This window comes from Tyto alba, unplaced genomic scaffold (genome assembly GCF_018691265.1).
Source record: "Tyto alba isolate M040663 unplaced genomic scaffold, T.alba_DEE_v4.0 Super-Scaffold_10, whole genome shotgun sequence".
Lineage (NCBI taxonomy): Eukaryota > Metazoa > Chordata > Aves > Strigiformes > Tytonidae > Tyto > Tyto alba.
In genome coordinates, this window is record NW_024881262.1 from 29,619,823 (window position 1) to 29,638,702 (window position 18,880).

The following is an 18,880-nucleotide window of genomic DNA, read 5'->3' on the forward strand; positions in this document are numbered from 1 at the left end:
GTACACTTAGGAAACAAGGAAACTCTTCCTGTTAACCTTCCTCTGACTTCTTCCTGACAGGCAAAAGTACAAACTTTCCTTACTGTAAAGAACAACTAGAAGTAACTTGTTTGAAAAAAAAGCTCAAATGTAATTAATAAAATTACCAGTCCCCGATTTACTCAGAGGACAGTCACGACCTTCCCATCAAGAAAAGTAAACCAAGGAAATTCCTCACAAACAGAAGCAACTCAGCTGGATCCAGGCACATGATTAACAAAGGGCTGTTCTGTGCATGGTCTGGGTGTACTTATCCCAGAACTACAAAATCACACATTTCATCTCAAATTTGAAAGCCATCAGCCTATACTCTATGATGTCATCAAAACCTTTCATGAAACCATTTGTAGATTCAGACTCCGCAGGATCTTGCAGCACTAAATTTCACAATATCATTGCAAGTTGTATGAAAAAGATGTTCCTCCTTTTAATTTAATTTGAAGTTACTACCTGATTGTTTTAGCACTTTTCTCTTGACATGACAAAAATAACAAAATATTTCTGTGCAATTTTTGGTTTCCCTCACCCAACTACCTTTTCCCAAAGTGAAGAATCCTAGCATGCATTTTAATTTACTTCAAAATTACTTCAAAACAACATTTAGTTTGTCCCTTCATTGTTTCCACACACAACTCAAAGGTTCAAAAGCAGAAAAAAAAAAAAAAGTAACAAACATCTAATTTCATCAAGAATCAGCAAAACTGAAATTCCATCAGTACAAATAATTTCAGTACAACTCAAAATGAGTGATCAGAAAAGGCAAACAGTTAATTCTTGAAATTCTCAGGAACTGATTTTCTAATAATATAGAACATGTCTTAGCCTTAAACACAGATGCTGCCCTGAAAAATGTCCTTGTCCTGTCTTAAACGAAAGTCAGTCAGCAGCAAACCCTTACTTTACCCATGAAGAGTAAAAGGAAAATTTAAATTTCCAGTATAGTATTTGGATTATAACCGTGCATAATAAAACTGTGAGTGTGGATATTCACAAGTAATAAAAGCACTTCAAATTGCTAAATTCTAATACGCAAGGTCTCAAAAATTACAGAAAAGAAAGACCAACTGGCTTAAATCAAACCTTTATCACCATTTTATCACACACCTTCTCTTGATTTAGCCTGTCGACTCTTGAGACCTGCACAGGGGAGGTTAGGATCACTACAGCAGGTAACAGTCTGAAATTTCTAAGTGCTATCAACATCGTGTGCTTAAAAGGCTAAAAGAACAAAGCTGTGGCAAGTATAGAGAATGCAATGCAAACCCTGATCTTCCAAGTAGTATTTTGGTCACAACAGAGCCTCCCTGTTGGTTGACTTCTTTCATGAGCACCATGCCTACTGTCTGCTCCAAATCTTCTTACTTACCAAAATATTTTACACTGCACGCACAGAGTAGATCTTCACGTTTTAAGACCAGCCAGATTAGACCACAAAACATATGACCTTACTGTACGCTGAATGCACACGATGGGAGAAGTGAGCATTTCAAATAATAAAGCATTTGTTTCTGCAGTTCCTGACTGTGTATTGGAATTAATTTTATATTTGTGACAAATAGTTTCTTTGTCCCTAGTGAACTTTACTTATTTCAAAAATACTCCAGCTGTAAGATAAAGAACTGTATAAATTCCAATGAAACTAGTATAATGCAACTGATTTCTAATTATTTAGACAAAAGCAAGACTTATTCATTTGAAGGTAAGCTGCACTTTGTAGACTGGAAATTCTGAAGAATGATTTTGCTTAAAACTACAAGCTCACGATAGCTTTCTTTGGTATGTCATTACATGTACGCTGAAAAATCCCTTGAGAAAAACTACTGCCCAGTAACTCTGTTCTAATTATATAACAACTGCTACATTCAACTTTCCTTGTGTTATGGTTTAGGCCTGGTTGGCAGCCAACCCCAACGCAGCAGCTCTCTCTCCCTTCCCCTCCGGCAATGAGAAGGGACAGAGAGCCAGGCTTGGGGTTCGAGATAGGACTGGGATGGGGGAAAATCCCCCTTTTATGATCACGAGCAAAAGGCAGACTCGTTAGGGGAAGAAAAAAAAGAACATACATGTATTACAGACACTAACAACACCTAACAGAGTAGGACAGTGAGAAGCATTGCCACAGCTTGAGAACACCTTCCCCCCACCCCTCCCTTCTTCCCGGGCTCAGCTCTGCTCCCGATATCTCCACCTCCTCCCCCAGTGGCGCAGGGGCAGGGAATGGGGGGTGCAGTCAGCGCTGCCACTTCCTTCATCTTTAGTGAGGGGACTGTCTGAAACTTGTTCCCCCCTGCTCCATCGTGGTTCCCCCTCTCACAGCAGACAGTCCTCCTCAAACTTTCTCCGACTTGAATTCGTCCCACGGGCCGCAGCGTTCCCCACACTGCTCCGTCATGGGTCACTAACTTCCTCCGACTGGATTCCCTCCCACGGCTGCAGCCCTTCCCGAGCTGCTCCGGCGTGGGACACCCCCGCATGCTGCAATCCTCCCAGCGCTGAATTACAGCAGCGGGGGCTGCCTTTTCCCACGAGACCCTGGCCTTCTTCGGGCACAGAACCTTGATCAGCTGAGCAGGAGCAACAGGCCACAAATCAATGTCTGCTCCACCGCAGATCTCCATGGGTGGCAGGGGGGGCCGCCCTGCCGTCTCACCACAGGATACACCCCGGTCTCTGCTCCGGCACACCTCCCCCCTCCTTTCTTCCTCCATTCCTCCACTGACCTTGGTGTTCACACAGCTGCCCCAACTCCTCCTCACCAGTCCCACTGCCCGTCACCACGTCCCTTCTTAAATACGTTATCACAGAGGCACAGCTGATGGGCTCAGTTTTGGTGCAGAGGTGGAGCTGACTTGGAGCTGGGGGAGCTTCAAGAAGCTTCTCACAGGGGGCCGCCCCGATAGCCCCCTCCCCTGCCACCAAAAAACTCCACCACTCACTCAACCCAGGACACCTTGTTAGATGTAAATGGTGTTTAATTTATACAATCTTAACATGCTCAACCTCCACCAAGTGAGGAGGCTACCTGCTCCCCAGGAGTATACATTAATCCTCAACTTACACATGCTTCCTGTGGAACTCCAGAATCTTTCCTTCAATTCTTTCCTGGTTTGGCAAATACTGGTTTGTTTTAAGGTGTTCTCGATCCTCTGATTCATCGAAATCCCCTATTTCAGCTATTAAAGAAAACAAAACAATGTTAGAATAAGAAGAAACAATGGAAAAGGAACAATGACAGAAATTACTTAGCCAAGAATTACAGACACCTCAAGAGCCAGAATGTATTTTCCTTTAAGTGCTTCAAATTTGTGCACTACATTTTGTATCCAGCTTCATTTTACAAAAGCCTCACATTTCTTCCAAGCAGACTTCCTGGGGATTACAGCAGTATTTGAACATCATTTGGAAAATTTAGACTTCGTTATGGACAAAGACGTGAGGCTTGCCAAATACCCATGAGGTGCTCTAAACGTTCCTTCCTTACAGATAGCTCATATCAAACTCGGATATTTCAATTTAATTTTTCTAAATATATATAAAGTAGTTATGCTCAAGCCTACCTGGGAAGAAGACAAATTAAATTTTAGGAATTGTCCAAAAATAAATACATAGCCAAAAGAAAAAGCAGTGTTATATGACTACAAATTCCCACACCGCCTACAGCTTGAGTTTCAGTCTCCCCTTCACATATCCAGACTCTTCGGAAATGACGCTGTGGATTTAGGAGGGGATTTAGAGAAGGAAAAAGCATGAATCAAAAGTGCAGAACAGCTTCCATCTGGTAAAGCATGAAATGACCAGAAGTTTTTGGCTTGGAAAAGAAAAACATGAGACAGGCAGAATGTATGACAGATATATATAAATATTACAAATTGAATACATAAATTAAAAGTGATTTACTCTTTATGATAAAAAAAATATGAAGTTACAATATTAAAGTGCAGAAGTTTTAAAAAAGACGAAAGGACACATGCTATCCTACATATCTCCCCAAAACTACGCTGTGAAGCTCATTTTCATGGAAGGATGCCAAAATATAAGCAAATTCAAAAATTAGACATATACATGGAAGCAAAGTTCATCAAGTGCAACTAAACAAAGAGATGCAGAGTTAACCTTTGACTTAAAGTCCACTTGCAGAGATCAGTAGATGGATTTGGTAAAGGAAGTATCACCAACAGAGCAAGCGCTCTGAGGGCTTTCCCCGTTGCATCTGCTATCAACTACTGTCAGACAGAGGACTAAATTAACTAATCATCTCATTCAAGACAGCTGATCTTAAAAAGATCACAGCAATATCCTGTTTAAAATAAGCCAGCATATAAAACAACAAGAAAACAAATTGAAATGCATTTTTGTAAAATAATTTATGTTGAAAATAATCATATTCTTTCTCACTCCTGATTTTCTAGTAGAGTAGAAGCAAGCTAAGCAAGGCCAGACACTTAGATTTGCTCACCACCTCAAGACTGCACTGCTGGAAAATCATGAGTGAATCTTAACTGTGTCAGTCACTGATGGCACACACACAAGGTAGATTTGCTCTTCCAATTAAATCACCATAACTAACATTACTGTAATTGCATTATTATATTACAATGAGGTATTATATAACTAATAACTATTTAGCAGTGCAGATGTGAAGAGGTATCATTTAATAGCTTTTTTTTCAAGCCAGCAAGAGGCACAAAAACCCACTCCTGCACCTCAGCTTACAGTTTTGTTAACACCATTGTTCGACTGCTGCTCGAGTTGGTTTGGTGTCTGAACCCACTCAAGGTTTTCAACCTGCTCATCTTTGGGTGCCAACAGACCGAGCGAGCAGCAACAAGGAGCGCTCCCAAACCAACTGCTTCCTGTTGCCATCTGCACATCCAGCAAGGAGGAGGGCTGCTGACGACCCTACTGTCAAACTTGCTCTGGCCCGTTTCTAGTTTTACTTCAGCCCGGTCTCTATACGTTTATCTCCCCCGACACACACACAGGGAAACCGAGTAACGAAGCCAAGGGAGCGCCGAGGCAGACGGGAGCAGCTGTCTGGAAGACAAGGAGGGCTAGTGACCTGGTTTGCAGAGCCAGGGAAAACAGACAAGAGGCAGGGCATTGGTTCCGTACAGCCTCCACAAAGCCAAAGTTATCTCGTGCATAAGTACCTGCTGCTCCTCACCACAGCTAGCCCTGATGATAATCCCAGCGTTCAAATCAACAGGTTTACTGCATGTAGAGAAGGAAATACGGCGAGACAGAAAATGCTTTCAGTTACCAAAAGCTTCTGTACGCTGTTTAACTCAGGTTAGCGATGGCAACACCACCCGGTATCACCACAGCTGAGATACTCACATTGCAGAAGGTGCGAGACCAGAAGAGCAGCCGTATTGTCGCTGCAGGTCAGTCGTTCCTCTGCCAAGTCTCTCTTGATTTGCAATGCAAACAGGTACCTGAGAGAGTTACAAGTACCAGAGTTACAAGTACCGCCCTGACACATGAAAGAAAGGTAAGATAAAACGACTGAGCTGCACTTTATAAAACCAGTATATCTCCTAATTCTTCCTCTCTCCAAAAACAAGGTAACACAGAAGCATTGCTACTAAGAATGGTCAAATCAAACCAAACAATCCATGAATAATTCAGTGCAATTTATCAGCATCAATGAACGTGCAGGGACAAGGAAGCAAAAGGAAAACCACACTTTTAACAAGTTTGATTTGTGAAGTAACAGCAGCTGTTATTTCTAGCTGGAAATAAACTTCATGAATACTTAAAGTGACTTTATCTATTAGAACAAAGATGGGAGAACATCACTGACAATGAGTGTTTCTGCTAGCACTCAATTAATTTACTCAGTGATTGTAGTTTCCAAGACTATAATGTTAAAGGCCTACAAAGACAGTAAGAAATATTTTCTTTCCTTATACCACTATACTCATTTAACTAAAGTATCTACCAAATCAGTTGTTAAAGAGGAAGAGATTTCTGTTTAACAGCTTTGCGTAAGTAATAAGCTGCCTGCAAAACATACAAGGATAGAAGAAAAACGCGGCAGCCTTGAGAGTGTGCTGGTAAGGACCAACTTTGTAACCTAAACCGATTTTAATATATTTTTATGAATTTAATGCTGGCACGTCTTCTGTGCTTTCCTTTTTGCTTGAAAGAAGGTGCAATAAGGACTCCAGTAAATAGGGAAGAATTCATTAGCATTAGCCTTTGAACTGACAGACTGATCAACATTTTTGAATGAATTACACCCTGAAAGAAAACCATATTTTTTTTTTAAAAAGAAAAATTAATTTTAAAATATTACGTATCACATTCTTGAGGCAAAGACTTCTATAAAGTATGTTGTTTTCTGCATGTCTGACTGAGCTATCTTGGTTTCTTCAATAGATTAACAACAAAGCATACGTATCATTAACAGCATTATGAAATACTTAGATGCTCTAAGCACAGACCAGAATTCCACAACAAACAGTCCATAAATAGACAAAAATACAGTTCCTGCTCCAAAAAGCTGTATTCCTAATGAAATTCCTACAGCAAACGACAATTAATGTAAGAAAATGGGGAGAAAATGAATTATTTAGATAGTATTTATCATTACAAGAGATAATCACATTGCATCACTGAAGTTATCATGTTGGTTTGCCCTAAAATAAGTCTGAAGGATAATAAGGAACCTCTGTAAATCTCTAAAAAGAATTCCAATTAAACGTAGTAAAACTGGGAGAAGCACCAAATGAGCTCTATAAACACTAAAATCCTGGGTAATGTCCCTGGTTAGAGGCACAGATTTCAAACCACGTTCCCAGATGCTAGCAAGTGGATAGTTCTGCTTAATTTACCAAAGCTCAATTAACAATCAGCAAGAGCGACCCATGATGAGCACTGGTGAAAAACATGAACAGTAACACCTGTTTGCTACTTGTACAATATTTGGGACTTCCAAAGTGGGGACTTTGGAAGTTTAAATGATAAGCCATTCATTAAAATATGTGCTATTTTATATAGTCACTGTTTATAAATTTTAGTACTTCCTCTATACCCTATCTCTTTTGACATCACGATGATTGGCAGGCCCTAGCCTGCACTGTTTTCTGTTTTGAAAAGTATTTTTTCTGGTACCATTAATCTGTCAGCATGTGTCTGCTAAAACTGTGACACTAATGAAAAGCGCTCTTTTACTCATATTCAGTAAGTTTTGTTTGGAAACAGATGCAATGTCCTCCCCTACCCTTATCCTCCTATTATTTCAGTAGGTAATGCGAACAAAATTTTTCAAAAAATACTTTACCTAGTATATTCCTCTTGCAACTGACCCGGATCTGGAGGGAAAAACTTTACTGCTAGACGAAACATTGTAGTCTTTGGTCCTACAAGAAAAGTTAGGCATTTCACAAAAAGCTCTTGCTCTTCACAAGTACGTGCATATTATATGTTCCAGCATGCAGAGAAATTTAATGCACAGGAAGTCCAGGCAGCTTTCAGCTTGACAGCGAACTATAGCGCGCCTACGGGGTATCCATCGTCCAAGTCAATGGAGATACAGCAGGTATTTTTCAGAAAAACTCTCTATACTACTTCCAAGGCAAGTCTGCAGTCTGAATGCTGTAAAAAGTCTTGTGCAGCATCAAAGCTATAATACCCCAAAGCAACTACCTGACTGCACATGAAAAGCATCGCAGATGACCCAGTCAGAGGCTCCCAGGAAAGGAGGAGGGTAGAGACACATCCCACAGGCTCTCCCAACACCAACTGCCACCATCAGTCATCGATGAACTGAATCCATGAGCCTGGCCAGACCCAGCTGGCTTCCCACAGAGATAAAAGTGCATTTGCAGCCTGCTCTGGTCTGCCCATTAATACCCATTTCTTCCCATTTTTGACACCGTCGTTCCCAATGTCGACAACAGGGAGAAAGCTAATCTATCGTTTCATCTAAACAGAATCCTAAGTAACTATGTGGAATAGCCCATAATGCTCTGTGCAACATTTTACAACTAGAAAACCCCATTGTGACTGGACTGCATCTACTGTTTCAGCGACACAACTCAGCCTGCTGAACCAGCTGTCTCGATGCCCACAGTCCTGTTTCACCGGTATTTTCAGAGGAATATTACAGGGTACTGGCTTCGCTTACCATGCCGTGACTGAGCACCACTGCTCTGCTGCTGGTTCTCCTGTCTTAAAGCAGAAAAGGCTAAGTATTCTGCAGGCAGGCAGAGCGCTAGCCAGCCTTGGCTTACAGAGGCTTTCTGAGCACCCATCTCACATTTGCAGGCATCCCCAGGCAAGGGGAGCGCTGCTTATCCACTGCCGCCCCACGCACCGCTGACAGCATCTCCACTGAACCGAGACAGACCGAGACCTGTTGAGGATGGTCTGGCCTTGAGCATGCGGAGCTGGAGAAAGGCAGGACAAACCAAGGGAAGATGGATCCCCTCTAAAAGGCAGAGGAAGACCCGGGAAGGGAAAAACTGCAACCCCTCTTCTTCCTGGACTCTTCTCCTCTGGGTGCTACGGGCAGGATATCTACGCGACTCAACTAAGCCTCAAAGCCAGCCCTGCTTACGTGTGACCTCCAGAGGTGCCTTCCAGCCCCATCCACCCCAGGACTCCCTGTGCCACTGACGTTTCAAAGTAAGTTTAGCCAAATAAAAAAAAAAATTAAAAAAAAAAAAAAATCTCATATTTGTTTGAGCATGTTGGTAAGCACAAGCCAGCCTGATTCAATTTATTTTAAGCACCAAGATCTCCTAAAGCTTGACAAGATCAAATTTAATGCCATCAACCCCAAAGTACAGAAATTTCTTCTGTCTGGAATACATGATTCCCATACACCAGAAGTTCCATCACTCAATCACCCTCCTGTTTGTTAACAGGGAAATAACAAACTTTGCTTTCTACCAAGTAGCTGGGAGAACTAACACTCAGACTATCACAGCTGTCAGAAGAGCAGGTCCTAACCTTCAATCTCAGAATTACCAAAGTTTTGGTGAACAAAAAACCTAAAATCTGTATCCCAATTACAGTGCAATGTCTAGAAATGAAAGGAGGCTGGAAATTACACCCTATAACAATACACAAAACCCACATTTAGCAGAAACTAAAACCATACTAAGGTTTTTATAGTTCTTGAGATGTATCAAGTGAGGAAAATAAATAGTTTTAATCATTCTGGTAAAAAGACCAAAACTTTACATCAAAATTCTGAAAATACTCCAAGCCTTTGGAAAATCTTCATAAGGTTAAGAACAGACCTGCATATTACTCATGCCAACCAACTGAAAAGTATTGCTGTGGGAGCAATTTCAGCAGTGTTTTGAGCATCACTTACATCAAATGACAGTAAATATTAAAAATCAAAAACATAATACTGCATCTTTGCTTCTGTAGCACAACTCCTCTTTTTTTTTTTTTTTTTTTTTTTTAATCCCGCCTTTCCTCTGTGAAAAAATCCCATTCTAATTAGGAAAAAAAAAACACTGGGCCAGTCTTAACCAAGATGCAGAATTTATTGTAAGAAGCCAAATCTGAGCAAAAACAAGAATGACAACAAAAAAGCCAGGAAAAATTACCCATGTGGGTATCGTGAACACAATGGTATATAAAACTGGCAATGCCTCAGAGAAGGTACCCAAACACCAACCTGATACTGCATGCCTGTGAGGAAGTTTAAAATTTGGATCTAAGCTCCTTGCCTTCTGGAGTCGTTTGGTAGTAAAACTGACCGCATTAATTTGAAATTAATTAAAAATTAAATCCTTATCGTACAACACAAAGTTCTGTACATCTCAGAATAGATCACTAGCCAAGACTGATCTGAAATAAATGTTAAGAATCCACATCTTTTGTTTTTCGAGAGCCTGGCAAAGTCTCAGAACTGCACACCTACAACTACACAGCAATCACTATCAACATAAACTAACAGGTTCGAGCTGTATTATCTCAAAGCTCATGGTAATATCCAACATGCCCCTACTGCTGGACTAAAAGGGACAAGGTTAACTCCAAAATCATTACATGCTAAAAAACCCAACCAATAAACAAAAAACCTAACCCCCCAAAAAAACAACAAAAAAGAACCTTAACAAAACTTCTTACAGTGAGAATAAAGGAAAAGACATCCATGCCATGTTCAGGCACTTCTTACCACCGTGAGCAAACTCACAGATCTCATTCTTACCGAACTTTGCTTTCCCTTGGGAAACACCCGGCAGCCACAGGCAGAAGGGAGCAGACTGCCAGGCCAGCCCAACTGCACCCATCCCTGGAGCTCAGCACCCCAGGCAGTGGCCACGGCAGCCAGGAATGGCTAGCCTTGCATAGCCCTCTTGTCAGATGTAAATGTCTTCCCATTCTTGCAGCTAACTTAGTCCCTTACTTCGGAAACATCCACACTATCAAGTAGTTCAATTCATTCTCTTTTTAAGGCTTTGTATTCAGCAATACAGTCAAAGGAGTTCTAGGAAGATGCTCCTGTGCAATCATGTGTCAGCTACCAGGTTCAATGAAAGAACATCTTAAATTACTGTAAATGCAATTAATGTTTCAATTGTAAACATTTTCAAGGCTTTCTACAGTCATATCCCATTTCAATTTTAAAAACAGCAGAACACCAGGATGGGATTCAACTAGCACAAAAAGAAAAAGAAAAGAGCTTTCACCCAAGCTATCAAAACTTTACAAATTTAAAATTGATTTCAGAACTTGAACATGTGCCAGACAACTGGCTGCTGTCTCCTAAAGCTTAAAATTTAAAAAATTTTAACATAAAACTTTCAGTGTCGTTGGCAACATAATGCAGTTGGTAGACTACTAAGCAGCGGAGCAGCCATAAGTTTTAGCACATCCTCATGGCTTTAGACCATTTTAGAACAATATATATACCATCGGGGAACACGCTGCCATCAGCCTGTGGTCTAAGGCCAAGTTTCCCCAATTTATATGGTATAAAAGAGGATCCAGAAGGAATAACCAAGCAGCATTGCAGACTTGTGGTCCACCAGATCTTTTGACTAAGACATAACTCCTTCCAGCCAGGAGCACTGGAAAACAAAACAAGCCCAACTGCATGATGTATATAAAAAGATGGCACTCCAACAATTTTATTTTTCTTTGGAGGGGTGGGGGGCGGGTAGGAGGGAGGGCAGGAAACAGAGTGTGAAAATATTAGATACAGTCTTATATACACTCCTAAGGAAGCCTTCTTTATAGCTGATTTGGCTCTTCTTAAAAAACAATGTCAGTAAAAGTTAAAACCATGACCTTCATGTTAAAAAAATCTAGCTAGAATTGGTGATTTTCTGGTAATATGTTTTAGGTGGAAGAGTAACTAAAACCTACTTCCCAGTACTAATTTTCAACATTTTTCAATTAAGATTTTGAAAGGAGTAGGAATCCACTACACCCTCTTGATCTTGTTCTTCCACAAAGCCTTTACAATCAGAAACAGAAAACAAACAGCTTAACCCTGTTGTAAAGGAAAAAAAGTTTGATCTAATCTTTCAACACCAGAAGTATTCTTCAGTTATTTTTAGCCTTTAGAGTGCATCTCACATTACTTTTTAGAGTAGCATAAAGCAAAGATAGCATCGCTATTGCAATATCCTCCTGGCCAAAGAGCAGAAACGAATTTCGCAAAGAGGACTCTGAAGCCTCAGCCACCCTCCGGGTGGGAGATCCCTGCCTCTGCACTCTTAGTGAAGCTGCTCCCGAGCACACTGAGAAAGTTTCTGAGAATGAGATCAGAACACCACCCTTCTGAATTTCCCTGTGTGTCAGCAAGCTCTAAGGGCAGCTTTTTGCAGCCCTTCTGCAAGGTGCATCGGCTCTCAGGCAGGATCTCACAACTGCAGATGCTGCCTCCTCCCATGCAATGGGTACAATAAACCAGAATATTCCTTTTTCTTTGCACTGTAAAACAACACAACTTAGAAAAGTTCACAAACAGCAAATGTCATGTTTCACTTAAATATAATACCAGCTGACCCAAACTGTCTAGATATTTATCACGAAGAGTCATACCTTCAGTAAGTTTCCATTCCACCCACCCCATACTACATATTAAAAACATCAGATTTGCATGCCCAAACAGGAACCACTATCACTCCTACCGCGTACAATTTTCAGGGAAGCATAACCAGTAAATCAAGTAGTAATTGTGAAAGCCATCCACATAAAGCAGATGCAAATTAAGAAAAACTTCCTTTTTTAAAACTACTTACTCCGTACTTGTTTAATAACAGGTTTCATGGGTTCGAGCCAAATCTGAAAGTAAAGAAAAAAATTTACAAACTGACATTCATATTTGAATACAATATGAAAATATCATAAGTAAATTAAAATAAAGCAATAACTTATGAGTATGCATTTCTTCCTCACTGCAATAATGCAGCAATCCCTTTGCTTTAAAAGTGTACTTATCTATTTGAATTGACACTTATCACGCATCAATAGAAAGACCACTGATCCATGCTTAATGTTCATCTGGACAGAAGAAGAGCCAAGTCAGCAATAACACACCGCCACTGCCAAGACAACAGAAATCATGCCAAAACACACGACCGTAGACAGGACCCAGACTACAGAATTACAGAAGGGCTGGAGAACATGACAAGGTCCAACTTCTTGCCCCTTCCATGATTTGTCCATCTCTCTTACTTGCCTACTTAAGGAATTTTACACAATATTAATTTCCCACAAATTTTTCTCTTTTGACAAGTATGTTTTTAGAGAAAGACTATTGTTCCAGTAAACGGAGTATCCATAAAACTAATACCAAGTATTCTGGATGCTTAAGTTTTTGGGTTTTTGTTGGTTCCCCGCCCTTCCAAACAAAAAATTGTAACAAGACAATTACTAGTTACATCTCTGAAAGAAAGCCAAGGATTTTAAGAACTTTATTAGATGTAGAAATACTTTCGGTGCTTTGCAGAAGAAATGGAAACTAAACATGCTTTATTGTATTTCATTGGCTCAAGAGTAGCATGTCTTAGTGCTACTAGCATTTCTCTATGTTCTCAGTCATATTTTCTGCATGTGAGTCCTAAAACTAGAAAAAGTCATAGAAAAAAAAATAATGAAGACACAGTTTTGGGAACAGTTTTTAATTTAGAAGCCACACCGTCCTCTTTGCAAGACACAGTGACTAGGAGGCTTACAGTGTCAGTATTTATCTAGATCAATGATTTTAAAAGCTTGTAGGTCTCTATGTCTGCTGAGGTTTACATTTATTAGAAAGATGTTCATAACGACTCTTCAGGGAAATTAACTGGAGACTGAATTAACTGAAGATAAATACGAATGCTACCAAAATTACACATTGTAATACGATTTTACAAGTGCTCCACAGACTACACTTTGAGTCGATGTTTCCCCTTTCAGAGGGAGGGGCAATTTTATTTACAACCCTGAAAGTGGGAACATCAGCAACTAACTGATTTATACATTACTGAGATTTAACATGTAGAATCTGATTCCTCCCCTCTGCTTTCCTAGTTGTTGTTGTTGTCCTAAAGAGAAAAGCAGATTTACAAGAATCAAAGAGATAATCCTACAGAAGACTTCAGCAGACTTTGAAACTTTTGATACTTAAGCAACCGCATTCACCCAACGTTTTTATTATACTGAATTCATCAGGGAACTGTACATACCCAATATGACTGGATGTTCTGGAACTCAATCCCAAAGTAGTCTGATTCAATCAAATTCAGATGCTTGTAAACTTCGGTCAATAATGTCTGGCCATAATATTTTGACTAAGGAAGTAAACAAAAAAGGGAACAAAAAAAAAAAAAAGCGAGATTAATATCAATAGCTTTACAGCAAATTAAAAAACAATCATGGCATCTTTAGCAACTGTAGAAAAACATCTCAGATTTTTCCTGTTATTCTTGTCACTGTAACATGCAAGCATCCAATATGCAGGCACAGCTCCATACAAACAAATTTCATAGAAACTTTCAGGGGAACTCAAGCTGGAAGGGGCCATTGGGGGTCATCTACATCCAATCTCTTGCTCAGAGCAGGGTAAACTTTGAGACCAGACTAGACCAGCTGCAAACTATTTGCAGCTCCTTCAATAAACTAGCACCGTTTGTCGGTGTAGCTGGACGGCGCGGCTGTCCCCCAGCTGCCGGGGACTGAAGCAGGGGCTGCCCAAACCCTGCTCAGATGCACATCCCCTCGCTTGCACCAACACCAGGGACCACACACCGCACGCGGGACCGCTCACATTTTCTAGGCCTTGCTGGTGGGCATGCAGATGCTCTGAGCAAGCCCAAGACAGCCGAGGAAGGCTGGTGCAGGGCAGTTAACACCCAAAAAGAATTCACCCGTGACCTCGGAAGCGCCAGCAGTCCCTGCAGGCAATAAGGGGCTGCGCAAGCAGGGCCTCCCAGGGCCAGGCCGGGCCGCTGCCAGGGATCATGCCGGCCAAGCGAAGGCTGCTCGTTGCAGCATGTGCAAGGCCTTTGCTGACAGAATTGGAACTCGTCTTCTACAAAGGAAGGTCTTTGAAAAACCCTGACTTTAACTTTTTAGTCTTTTTAGATAGTATTTAGTCTGATGATTGACAAATAAACAGGAAGGCTATAGTACCCTGCCACAGAAACCAGCGGGAGCCCGAACACCCTACTTTCACACCATGCATTCGTTTGCAGTGAATCCCTCCCTCAAGAAACCCACTCACTGGCCCTTTGCACAGTCAAGTTAGGAGCAAAGCCACAAAACATCCGCAGAAAGAGGTTACAGTAACACACGAAAAAATATGAAGCTTTCACATCACACCCACAACAACTACGCTTGGATCTGCTTATTAAAACATACAAGCTTGCTGTCAGCATCTATTATTGCATGACTGTAGCAGCCACCACAAGAAAAGCAGCATTTATGAACCCAAACATCAGTCCATCCGAATCACAGGGATGAGAATCCAGAGGGCTTTCGCATCCCTCGGTACCTGATCCAGCAACGCACGAAAGCTAGCAGGACACGATGCAAGGTGGCATGGCCACTGACATGCACGTTCTACTTTGGACCATGGAAGTGATCCTACAGTTGCAGCAACAGGGCCTGGCATCACTCTGGATGGCCAGGTTATCTGCCAGAACACACCTTGGGCGTTCATGCCACCGAGGTCTTGTTTATTTGGAAAAGTCACAGTGCCAGAAGACTATGACTTTCCCATCAAAGCAGGCATACAGTTCTGTAACTGACTTTTTAACTCAGAATGAAGTATCCTTTAAGGTATTAGGTATTATGATAAATTAGTAATAGAATAATTTAGTAAAATGTGCCAATATCTTACAAAGAGTGGGTCACTTGAGGTTAAAATAAAGAGGGTTTTTAAAAGTAAAAAAGATGGTGAAAGTTGGGGAAATTGTTTCACATTACTAAGATGCATAAAAATTCAAGAGTAATTATTTCTTACAAGAGATTAACTTTTGATATTTTTTGAAAACACTCCTGTATCACTTTAAAAAAACCCACAAAAGAAAACAAAACAAAAACCAAACAACTTCAAACAACTTCAGTGACAAAAAGTATGACAGTACTGCAAATCTGAAATAGCTTTGGTAATTGCACTGCTGTGAACAGAGCTGACCGAATCCAACACTATAACCAAGGAGGAAAGTACACAAACAGAAGGACAGAGAGTGATACGAGATCGGCTCATCCTTCTCATTCATGCTTTCACAAGTCACAGTTATCTATAAGGGCAACTACGGTTTGAAGCATAGGTCTGGCAAATTCACCTGGCACAAACAACATTAATTCAAAAAGTTTCTTGGTATCATGATGGATCAGGCCACAGATGCTGAAACCCCAAATAAAACTGCAGGTCAGTAGAAATGATCCGTTTCTTCGCCACCTCAGTGGATACAGAGATGCATGGTTGGGAGATTGGACACAGTATGGTGAGAAGGAGCGCTCTCCTCTTTTTCTGGACAAGTTCCATGATGTCTAAAATTGCACTTGCTTTGTAAGAACACAGTTGATTTTTTTTTTTTTTTAGCCAAAATCTGTGCTTGCAGTAGACTCTGTGGGTATGGGGTTTGGTTTTTAAATTATGACAATGAAATAAGGAATGATACAGGTGACTGTAAGCCACATCTTCAGTAAATAACACCCTTGCTCTTCTGTCTGCAGGCATGCTTCTAAGGCATGCTACAGACTGCTTGCCCCAGGACACACATGCTCCTGGAGAAATGCACTTGCAAAATTAAATTTTTAACTTTCAAATAAAATACATTTCTTGCTTTGCACTTGTGAATAAATCTTAAAACAGTAACAAAAGAAAATATCCTTAAATACAGTAAGACCTTTTTTTTTTTAAGGTACAGACACACATGCATTTATTATTATTGTATACCTGCTGTTTGCAGACCCCACAGATTTCAGAAAGGAATACTTTTTAGCCAGTTGTATTTGTGGGAATGCAGCGATACCCTGACCGACCTCATCCACTTCCATCTGCAGAAGATGAGATACACCAGCCTGCCTTTTCACCAAGAGATCCATTAACCTTTAGAAGCCACTGACCAGGAGATGTCCTGTGAACTTAGGTCTCTGATTTTTCATTTGTGAAATAAACAGTAATTCTGGTTCCATCCACCTTTTGTTAGAATTGATAAACTTGGATTAACTTGTAAAAGATGTCTGGTAACAGTTAGACAAGTTTTGCAGTCAAACTGTGTGCTGATTACGGAAACTGTGTCCTGTCCATGGCTAGTTATAAAGAGTCATTAAAATTATCCTGATCATACCGTAATACACAGGTTTCTCCTGTGCAAGGCATTTAAACTGAGTCACATCTCTGTGGCTCCATCAAGCTCCGTGCCCAATGACAGTCCAGCTTTATTTCTCCCCAAAAGGAGGTCTGTGTGGCATACATGCCCCCGGCACCTCTCTCCTTCCACTGCCAAGCCTGCGTTCCCATCAAGAGAAGCTGGAGACGAAGAAATTAAGATGGTCAGAGCTGGGAGCACTTTGCAACTGATTAAATTATAAAGGTGCCATCCAAATGTTAAAAGTGTAAAATTATTTTGACTGGGCTATCAATTATAATTTTGAGTGTCATTTACAATTACAAGTGAAGAAAAACCTCATTATAAGCTGACTATCATTTCGTAGTACTTCCTTCAAAGTATAAAGCAACAATAACAATGTCACATTTTACAAGAACAGTATTAATCTAATTTTATTTTTAAATAAAATTGGTTACAAAAGCTTGAGACAGAACACAGTTTTTTATTATTATGTCTCAAATGCTGTGGGAAAACTTTTCTTAGAGCTATTTAGTTCCTCAAATTGTTTGTTACATTTATAACCATCCTTTCCGAAAAGCTTCTTTAACATTTTGAAGTCAACAAAAATGCAAGTTATATAGTGGGTAGCTTCATGTCATTGTTTAATCTGCATAAAAAAAAGCACAAAGCAAAAATCTTTTAAGTAACTAGTTAATTACTGTAATTTTGACATCAGGGCAAGAAGCTGCATGAAGGCATTTCAGAAAGGTCCCGTTTTCAATACAAACTCACACCACGGCATACTTTCCATTCCAAACATCTCAATTACTCTTTATGTGCTGCCAAGACAATGACTACTGATATTACTGAATTACTGAATTATTTCACATAAAAAAGAAAAAAAAACTCCACAGGGTAAAAAAAAAAATAAAATAAATAGGCAGCTAACAAAAGCTTTCCCTAGTGACCCAGCTCTAATTGTCCTACAGACTATTTTAGCAAGTCATCATTAAAAGACTGCTCAGTACAATAGATTTTTTTCAAATTTATTTGTATATTCAGGCCGAGCTTGAACAGATCCCCCAGAACTGCGCAGGCAGGGCACCCTGGCAGGCGGTGATGCTGCGGAGGGCCCTGCGCTGGCCCTGCATGGCAATCCCCTGCCCACACGCAGGAGAAACGCCTTCAGATCATGCTCAGTGCTAAACCAGCACCAGGCAGGAATAGAAATTAATAAGAACAAACATTTAAAACTGAAGTTGCTTGACTGAAAGAGGTATCTGTATATTTTTTTTACTCAGTCAGAAAAGTAAACAGATTCAATGTCAGCAATTTTTAGGGCAAAGGAGTAAATTGTAAATTAAAAAAAAAAAGTTGGAACAACAGTTATTTTAGTTTTATCATCCCAACAACTGTTATTTCGTATTTCCTTAAATATCACTACCTACATGGCAGATCCTCCCTCTGCCCTAACATTTTAGCTTAGAAAGACAGAAAAACAAACTATGAATGCATAGCTTATGATTTTCAGTAGACCATAGTTCAGTATTATCAAAACCAATTCTTCCTCAGTAACTCCCAAACATGTCCTCCAGAACATCTTAACTTTCTGCTTCCACATATTTTAACCTAAAACCAAAAAAGGCCCAGTATTTTCATAATGAGTAGTATTCCCATACTCCAAAATGGACAAACTGCCCTTGCTCAAACTTTCCAAAAATGAAATCCACTTTTGGCAGCAGCTAGGCTGGAGGGCGGGGTGGGGGGAGGAATCAGTCCAAAAGCCAAGAGTTTTGAAAAAACAGAGAGTTATAAAGCAGAGGTATAGAATGGAAACTCTTGTGCAGCCAGAGCCAGAGGAGCTACTGGCCCCCAACTTCAGCAAACACCAGCTGACCTTAGATTTTGTGTTACAGAAATCTGCAATGGTTGGAAGACCAAATCCTCCAGTAAACAGTGTATCTGCATGAGAGGAAGAAGTTTATATTTGACATCATCACTGACAAGTAGCCAACACGGAGCACCCTGTGAGCAGCCAAAGAGAAGCGCAGGCATGAAAAGTAAACAGAATAGATTTAAATAAAGACCCGTTCACCATT

At 40.4% G+C, this 18,880-nt stretch overlaps 1 protein-coding gene across 3 annotated transcripts in view; it reads right to left on the minus strand.

Moving 5' to 3' along the window:
• FARP2 (FERM, ARH/RhoGEF and pleckstrin domain protein 2) overlaps window positions 1-18,880 on the minus strand; it is an 84,164-nt gene that overhangs the window by 46,388 nt on the left and 18,896 nt on the right. For all 3 annotated transcript variants that reach the window (XM_042795661.1, XM_032992546.2, XM_032992545.2), the window contains 5 exons: window positions 13,686-13,790; window positions 12,258-12,300; window positions 7,325-7,403; window positions 5,377-5,474; window positions 3,098-3,212 (listed from right to left, as the gene is read on the minus strand). In XM_042795661.1, the coding sequence (XP_042651595.1) occupies window positions 3,098-3,212; window positions 5,377-5,474; window positions 7,325-7,403; window positions 12,258-12,300; window positions 13,686-13,790 (440 nt within the window). The remainder of the gene's footprint in view (window positions 1-3,097; window positions 3,213-5,376; window positions 5,475-7,324; window positions 7,404-12,257; window positions 12,301-13,685; window positions 13,791-18,880) is intronic.